The 9,077-nt window shown below is 49.4% G+C and overlaps 1 protein-coding gene across 2 annotated transcripts in view; it reads left to right on the top strand.

Annotated features, from left to right (window-relative positions):
* CPN1 (carboxypeptidase N subunit 1) overlaps positions 1-4,051 on the top strand; it is a 39,161-nt gene extending 35,110 nt beyond the window's left edge. The window contains exon 9 of one of the 2 annotated variants that reach the window (XM_006157373.3): positions 3,447-4,051. In XM_006157373.3, coding sequence (XP_006157435.1) covers positions 3,447-3,575 — 129 coding nt within the window. In that variant the 3' untranslated portion in view covers positions 3,576-4,051. The remainder of the gene's footprint in view (positions 1-3,446) is intronic. The other variant, XM_014591170.2, reaches the window with a different exon arrangement.
* Positions 4,052-9,077: the final 5,026 nt, after the last annotated feature.

The following is a 9,077-nucleotide window of genomic DNA, read 5'->3' as shown; positions in this document are numbered from 1 at the left end:
AAAAAAAGAATTATTTTATTTAACTTTATTTATTATTATTATTTTCCAGTTTGATCAGAGGAAGGAAAGTAAGAAAGCAAGCCGCCAGGTCCAGGACTCAAACTGCGGTCAGCCATGTAAGAGTGTAACACCTTTAACCACCACGCCACCTGCCAGCCCCCAACTCTCATGTTTCTTAATGAAGAAAAAATAGTGAGGCAGTCATACTCAGTGAGCAGCTGCAGACCTATTCGCACACGTCAGCTCTTTCCTGAGGCCTCCTCAGTGTCCCGTTCCTGCTCTGTCCCACACCTCAGAGCTCAGTACACCCTCTCTCCTTTTCTCTAAAACACAGCACGGTCAAGGCAGGGAGCTTATCTTTTACAATATCCCAATAGGCACTATTTATGAAACGGGTCCCAGGGCCACATACATGGAGTTCCCTGAGTATCTCGTTTACCCTCCACAATAACGCTGTGAGCACGTCAGCATCTCCATTTGTGGTTGAGGAAACGGAAACTTCCGGAAGACAAGAAACCTGCTGGTCAGCCTGTGGCGTAGTTACAGCGATTAGATTCCACATGGCCATCTGTGCAGTTCGAGTCCTGAACCTGGTGACCTGAGAAACACAGTGGGCACGTAGGCATGCATGCCCAACATCCCAACGAGAAAATGGGGTGAAAAAATGAAGGAGTGGGGACTGCAGGATGGCCATGCCCCATCGGGGTGCTTTCTCACTCTTTCTGTCTCTGGCAAGTTTTTGAAAAGAAAGAAAGGAAGGAAGGGGGGAGGAAGAAACGTAAACAATACTATGCAGTGAGTAAGGGGTGGGAGCCGGGATTCGAACCTGTGTCAACCTCTCAGGGCTGTCTCCTTAGCCCCTGTGTTACCAGGTCTCATGCTACACTCACATGTGTTCCTAATCCCTGATTTGAGCATAAGAATTATGGTGAAGAATTATTTAAATCTTTTCAAAATGCTGTGAGGGGCCAGCAGGTGGCATGAGTGGTTAAGGTGCTAGATGCCCACGTGGCCCACTGCAGTTCAAGTCCCGGACCTGGTGGCTTGAAAATCACACCGGGCGCATGTGCGTCTGCGCCCGAAACCTGAGAGAAGAATGGAGATGAGATTGTGGCATGGCCATCCCCCCCAGGAGTGATTTCTTACTTTCCCTCTCTCTGTCTCTTTCTGTCTCTCTGGTGAATGCATGCATCCTATGGCAAAAAAGAAAGAGAGAAAGAGAAAGAAAGAAAAGAAAGGAAGAAAGAATGAGAAAGGAAGGAAGGAAGGAAGGAAGGAAACGCCTCTGAAATTCCTAGGTAGTCTCCCCTTTCTGTCCTCCAAGTCCTCTGCTCCCCCCCCACACACACATACACACTGCATATTGATAAATGACTTCTACTTGCAGATGCGGGAAGCCAAGGGTCACTCTTCCATGCGGCCCACAGTGGATCTCCATTTCTTAACCGATGCATCCTCTCTCTGTTAGGTTACCGGGAAAGTTGTGACGTATTTTTCTATGCAAAAGTGTGTCATGGCTTCCCCGACGACCCAGTATGTTTTCCTGTTGTACCTGAGCTCAGATGACCAGCAGGCAGCTGCGCACAGAACCACACGGAACGAACAAGCCCATTCCAGGCTGAATCCAAGTGCCGGCACATCCTCCTTCGTGACACACTCTATTTCAAAGGGTTTCACCTCCTTTTACTAAATTGACAGGGCCCATCATTATGTCAAATACAATCAGAGGAGAAAAACCCTGTCATTTGGATATTATTCCCAGATATAGTGACAACTGTTTATCGATCACAGTAGAGATCATGTCCCTTCCTATTCCAAGGCAGATCTCCTTCTGCTAGAGCGAAGCAAAAGAGGAAAGAAAAAATGAAAGATTGGTTACAGGAGGGTTTTCGTGTTGCAATTAAGACACTTCAAGGGGCCGGCAGGTGGTGTGGTGGGTAGGGGCACTGGACTCCCATGTGGCAGACCTTGGTTTGAGCACCAGGCCTGGTGGCTTGCTTTTTCACTTGCCCTCTCTCTCTTTCTCTGTTTCCCTCTAATCAAACTGGAAAATAATGATGATAATAATTAAAAAAAAAAAAGATTAAAAAAAAAAAAAAATTTTTAAAAAAAAAAAAAAAAGAAGACACTTTAAAATATCTCCCAGGGTGGGAACCAGCAGTTAGCGTAATGGCTATGTCGCTGGACTCCCACATAGTCGACCATGGTTCGCGTCCTGGACCCGGGGGCTTAAACTCACGCCGGGCGCGCGTGCGTGCGTGCCCAAGATCCCGAGAGGAGAATGGAGGAGAAGGGATTGCGGCATGACCATCCTCTCTCGGGGGTGATTTCTCGCTTTCTGTCTCTCTGTCTCTCTCTGTCTGGCGAGCACACGTGCCCTATAGCAAAAACCTCTCCCCCCCAAAAAAAAAATCTCCCAGGGTCCGAGTTCTCTGCTTCTCCCGTCTCCCAGGTGTTGCTGCTCCTTCCGGTTTCCTGTCTTCCTCGCCCTTCTGTCTCCTCACCCCTGCCTAAGTGCCTGTGTTGCCAAGTGGGAAATAAGTTATGTAGCACAGCTGGCTCGGATGCCCCCCACCCCTTCCCTCTGGAGAACCAGCAGAAGAAAAACTACCCGTGGATTTCGTAGGAGCAGGACATGATCCCGCTGAGAGCTCTCTTAGCTCCCAGTGGCATTTTAAAAAGAGCTCACTAAGTGGAATTTTTAAAAATTGATACGTAATAGTTGTAGATATTTTGGGGATAATGGCATGTTTCTAACTCCCACCTGGCTTCAGCCGCCCACACTATTCCAAGGGCAGAAAGCCAGGCCTGCCCCGGGGAGTGTGGTTAGGACACCGTGCCACTCCCTGTCCTCCCCCTGCCTGGGATGGTTCTCCAGCCCAGCCACACCCAGAATATTCCGGACTCGTCAGTTCAAAGCATCTTTCCAGCTGCCACCACGGCCAGAAGGAAAGTTCCGCCGTACACTAGAAAGGGTGCGGGAGTGGACGCAGAGCTTAGGGCTTAAAGCTCTGCGCTGAGCATCTCAATCGTCCCTGCCGGCCCAAGAGCGGGGGCCGCAGGCCTGGGTCTGCAGGTCTCAGACACTCTGGCCTGCCAGGGCACAGCACCCGCGACTCACGCAGTCAGCAGGAGGGGACTGTTCCGGCACCGTCGATCACGGTTCTTGTCCCGAGCAGCAGCATGGGTGACGTGGTGGTTTGATTTACAGATACCATTTTCTTCTAATACAGACGCAAGTGTTTCACGTTCATCCAGCCACACCCTATGTGTCACCACGTTGGGGAACGTGAGCTACATCGACACGACACCACTGGTACGGCTCTGGGTCATTGCTGTAAGACTTTGGCAATGATGATTAAAGCTGCCAGGCCCAGGACTCGAACCGTGGAGTAGGCCAAGGAGGGTCTAAACTGGTCTCCTAGCCTCTGCTGTTTCCCTTCCAGGTTAACTTCCACCTCAAGAGAAGCATCACCGAAGCAGCCCCGATGAGGAGAGTGCCCAGCAGAGGGCAAGGAGGCAGAGCTCGGAAGAAAGAGGTAGAGAGGAAGCCACCCCAGAGAGGCCCGGCCTGACCCCGCAGAGCCCCGGGAAACAGCCTCAGGAAGGCCTCGTCTGCCCCTCATCAGATGACGCATTCTTTGCATTTTATTATCCGGGACATATTTAAGTCTAAGCATATTCAGAACAATGTGGCAGGGCCGAGTCCTGGGCAGTCATTAAAGGACTCAGAACCTGCTGTAAGCCGCTGCCCTAGTCCGCACACCCAGCTGGGTGGGGAGGGTTTCCTGTGTGTGTGTGTGTGGGGGGGAATGGTACAGGCTCCACACCAGGCCGCACCATATCCAGAGACTGGTTCTGACTCCACAGAGCGCACAGCGTGCAATGGAGTAAGCGCTCCGTGGAGATGTCTGCAGATGGCTGAAGCACTGCATGGCCCCCTCATTGATGTCATTCTCATGCAAAACCAGAGGTCTTTCTCAGCAATAGCTACAGTTCCTTACCAAGTCCCACTGCCGCCCCTCTTCCTCTTCACACAGGGCCGCTTCCAGCACTAGGGAGCTTCCAGAACATTCTGGATGTGTAGGTCTGGTGCAGATGCTCATGGGGAAGGGCTCCGGCCTGGCCCCGTGCCAGCAGCCTGCCCCGTTCTCCCCACCTTGAGCTCTCTGGGATGGACCTGTCTGGACTAAGTGTTACCGAGCAACGCAGATGCTTCCAAAGACTCTGAAGGACGCACAGTCTTTTTTTTTTTTTTTTTTTAAGGGTGCATGTGCTTGCCAGAGAGAAACAAAGGGGGAGAGACAGTGAGAGGGGAAAGTGAGAAATCATCCCCTGAGAGGGATGGTCATGTGCAATCCCTTCTCCTCCATTCTCCTCCTGGGATTTTTGGGCACACACGCACACACACCTAACATGAGTTTCAACCCACTGGGTCCAGGATTTGAATTGCAGATGGCCATGTGGGAGTCTAGCACCTTAACCACCATGCCCCCTGCTGGCCTGATATGTCATCTTTCATCACACTTCTTGCAGTGTGTAATTCATAAACCCCGATTGCGCGTGTTGGGGTTCCCGAGTTCCCCGTCTCCAGGGCTTAGAGGGGTATTTTACCGTGCACTGGCTTTCCGGGCTCGGCCTCAGTTAGCCAGGGCAGACTCCAGTCTCCTGCACCTGCTCTCCTTCACCCGGACCTCTAACCAGCCCAGCCCTTTCTGAGCACGAGCATTTGAGCTCCTCTAAACAGGTACTCCACACCCATCAGAAACTAGGAGGTGCCTGGCCGTGACCTCTCACCTCCTCTGGGGCCCTCTAAGATTACAATGAACACGCGTTATTTTTCTGTTACTTGAGCAATCTCTTAGTCTGTGGTCAATAGATACAGAAGAAATTGTATCTTGGGACCAACAGATGGCGTAACGATTACGTCGCTGGACTCCCACATAGTCAACCGTACTTCAAGTCCTGGACCTGGAGGCTTGAAACTCACGCTGTGTGTGTATGTGTGCGTGCCCCAAATCCTGAGAGAACAGAAGAGAGGGGATTGCAGCATGGCCGTCCCCCTCCCACCCCGCCGGGGGGTGATTTCTCGCTTTCTGTCTCTATGTATTTGCGGCAAGAGCACGTGCCTTATAGCGAAACAACAACAACAACAACAAATCAAAACCAAAACACAACTCTCTTAAAAAGAAAGGAAAAGAAATTGTATCTTTTTCCACTTAGGAAATTCTCTCCTCAGGTTAGAAGATTACTTCTCTGTTTTCAGTTTTTCCATTTTTTATCCCATACTCCCTGGCTCCTTTCTTGTGATAAAGAAGCATGAGAAGGTTCTTTTCAGTTCAGTAAAACGGCATGCCCGGTTGCCATAGGTGCTAGATTTTTCAGACTGTCTGAATTGTCACTTAGTTTTCTAATTCTTTGGTGCAAAGTGACAGAGCTGAGGTTTGCAAAATACTGTCAGTCGCTCTCCCAGCATAGACGCAGAACTTTCTCCGTTCATCCACTCATCCTCGCAGGGGTATTTATTGAGTCCCTGCTCTCAGCGAATGACTAGAAAGAGGGATAAGGTGCAGTCTGATCTCAGCGCAGCTATGGTCCAGCTTGGAAGACAATGGATCATCACAACTCATGGGAATAATTGCTGATGCTGGAGCCAGCAGGTGGCATGGTGGCTAAGGCACTGGATCCCACCTGGCTGGTTATATGGTTTGAGTCCCAGACCTGGCATCCTGAAAAACATGCTGGGCATGTGTGTGTATGTGCCCAAAATCCCAAGAGGAGGCTGGAGGAGAAGTCATTGTAGCTTGGTTATCCTCTCTAGGGGGGTGATTTCTCACTTTCTCTCTCTCTCCTATATTTATTTCTTTCTTTCTGTTTCTATATGGCAAGCCTAGGCACACTATGGCAAAAAAAAAAAAAAAAAAAGGGGAAAAGAAAAAGAAAAAGAAGAGAAAATCTTACCAGGCTTATGTGCATGTGTGACCAAAATCCCCAGAGACTGGAAGAGAAGGGACTGTGGCTTGGCCATCCCCGTGGGTGGTGATTTTTCACTTTCCCCCTCTCTGTCTCTCTGTGGCAAGCGTGCGTACACTATAGCAAAAACTAAAATAAGAGCAATACTACTTAATAATTGCTGATTCTGTAAGCTTGAGGCTTGGGGCGCGAGCCACTGAGAAGGACCCTGCTAACGTCTTGGGAAGGTCAGAGAAGAGATCCAGGGCTCGTAAAGCCTACCGCGAGTTGTAACGAAGCCGTGGGACGAGCACTGGCCAGGTGGAAAGAAATGGACAATCGCTGGGCCGTGAGTCTGCACACGCAGGGGTCTTCAGGTTCTGGGAGGATTTGCAGCTTGTTAAAGGGAAGTACAGGAAACTGGGCATGATGGCGGCCGAGCGAGGTGCTGGGAGCCAAGGCCGGCGAGGTGGGTGGGACCAAGTCAGGTGGGACCTTTGAGCCATGGTGCAGAATTTGGACTTCACCCTCAGGAAATCAAGGCGTCGTTGAAGGTTCTACTGAAGTGAATGCAGAATTAGACTGAAAAAGATTACCAGAGCTGTAGCCCGAAGAGCTGGCCAGGGCAGGGGGCAACTGAGTCTGGAAGGTCGGCAAGGAGACTCCTGAAAGCCAGGGGAGAAGGTGGCCTGCACCTGGCAGGGCTGCAGGAGTGGGGAAACACCCAGTAATCCCCGAACGCTTCCCACAGCTCCCTGCGGCTTCCCTGCCCTCAGGAGCCTTCCAGGTTTCTCATTCAGACCCTCCTGCCCACCATCCTGCAGATTTCAAACACAAAAGGAGATGCAGGTTTTCTTTTCTTTTCTTTATTTTAAAGAATTATTTATTTATTTAATTCCATCTGTTATTATTATTTTTTAATTTGACCAGAGAGAGAGAGAAAGGGATAGCAAGAAAGCAAGCAGCCAGGGCCTGGGACTCGAGCTGCAGTCAGTCATGTGGGAATCCAGCACCTTTAACCACTACACCACCTGCCAGCCCCAAGATGGAGGTTTTCAGTGCAACCCCAAAGAATATCCTGAGTAAAATTCACTCACGCTGGAAGCAATGACACAGACAGAACATAACACAGAAAATACAGGCAGTGTCCGACCATGTGGAAACTTCCCACCGCGTACCGAGGAAGGGCCTGAGGTCAGAGCGAGCCAGAAAGAGGGTGACAGAGGTGATGGGACCAGCAGGTGGTGCAGCGGTTGAGGCACTGGACTCCCACATGGCTGACCACAATCTCACTCCTAGACCTGAAGGCTTGCTTTCTCACTGCCTTTCTCTCTCTCTCTCTTTTCTTACTTTTTTAAATTTTTCTTTCTTCTTTTTTTTTTAAGAATTATTTTTAATTTAACTTTACTTATTTATTTTCATTTGACCAGAGAAAGACACACACACACACACAGAGGGAAAGTGAGAAAGCAAGCCGCCAGGTCCGGGACTAGAACCGTGGTCGGCCATGTGGGAGTCCAGTGCCCTTAACTACCACATCACCTGCCAGCCACATTTCTCTCTGTGTCTCTCTCCAGTCACATTTTAAAAAAATTAATAAAATTTAATAAATATTTCTTTCTTTCTTTCTTTTTTTTTTTTCTTAAGAGGTTTTTGTCCTTCTCCTCTCGGGATCTTGGGCACGCACGCACACGGCGTGAGTTTAAGCCACCGGGTCCAGGACTTGAACTGCGGTCGACTACATGGGAGTCCAGTGACATAGCCATTACGCTAACTGCTGGTCCCACAATTCTGCAATTTCTAAAAACCCCTCTTTCCTCACCTTCTCACATCCCTCCCCTGCCACTTCTTCCTCCCACTCTCCCGCTCAGGGGTCTTTCTTCCTCTTTCCTTTTCTCTTCATTTCTCACATGCTGCCTGCACCCCTTTGCCCTCACCCCATCAGGCCCCGCTCCCCGGGGGATGTAGCATCACCTGAGAAGCAGGGATGTGCAGCCATTATGGGACAAGGAGGCTGAACTGAGGAGCTGCCCTCCGGCCTTGCAGGCTTCTGCTGAGGTGCCACCCGCCTCCCTCCTTTCGCACAGCCCAGGGAGGAGGGAGAGAAAGTCAGCCCTTGGCCCTGCAGTCGGCCCACAGGAGGTGGGAGAAAAGGCCCCTCAACTTCCTTTTACATTGTCCTTTGCAAGGCCTTTGGGATGAAGAATCCATCTGGGCATGAGATCAAAGGAGCTGAGTGAGTTTACTTAAGTCTTTTCTGGAATCAGATGAATCATAAATAAGCTAAGAAATAAAATAATCACAATTAGATTCCTTTTCAAAAAATATTCAAACGTAGTGTGTGTGTGTGTGTGTGTGTGTGTGTGTGTAGTTTATAGCAAACTTCTATTGCACGGACCAATAAAATTTTTCAATAGAAGACTAGAGAAAGGGTACCTTAAATTTCTTTTTTTTTTTAATTGCCAGAGGGTACATGCGAATGCCAGAGCGAGACAGAAAGGTAGAAAACACCCCGGACGGACGGGGTGTGGGTACAGTGCAACTCTTTCTCCTCCATCTCTCCACCCCATCAGGATTTGGGGCACACATACAGATGTGTCCAATGTGTTTTTCAAGCCCCCATGGCTGGGGTTCAAACCACAGTCGGCCATGTGAGACCCAGCTCCCTAACCACTGGACTACAAAGTTGGCCCTCCCTACATTTCTCTCTGGGACTCACTTTCTGATTTTCTGTTACGGACAGTTAGAAGAAAAAAAAAGAAAAAGGAAAATCAATGGCTATCTACTATTACCATCAATTCATAAATCCTTTAAAGCCAAAAGTTAGGAAAAACATAATCTTAGAATAAAAAAGTCTTACGAGTGAAATGATGTTCATTTTGCTAGGAGTACTAACTGTTCCACCTCAGACTGGCTTTCGTGAGTCAGCAATTTAAAGGAGAGACCTTTACTGACCCACCCAACTAAAAATTTATAATCGGAGTGTTTTTCTTTTTTTTGGTCTGCTGGAGGGCACATGTGCTTGCCAGAAAGAGACAGGGAGAGAGGGAGAGAAGGCAGTCTCCTCTCACACACGAGGTGTTGTCAGGCGCAGCCCCCTCCGCACTCTCTGTTCAGGATGCCGG

This window comes from Tupaia chinensis, unplaced genomic scaffold, assembly GCF_000334495.1.
Source record: "Tupaia chinensis unplaced genomic scaffold, TupChi_1.0 Scaffold000539_1, whole genome shotgun sequence".
Taxonomy (NCBI): Eukaryota; Metazoa; Chordata; class Mammalia; order Scandentia; family Tupaiidae; genus Tupaia; species Tupaia belangeri.
This window is presented reverse-complemented; position numbering and strand designations above follow the sequence as displayed.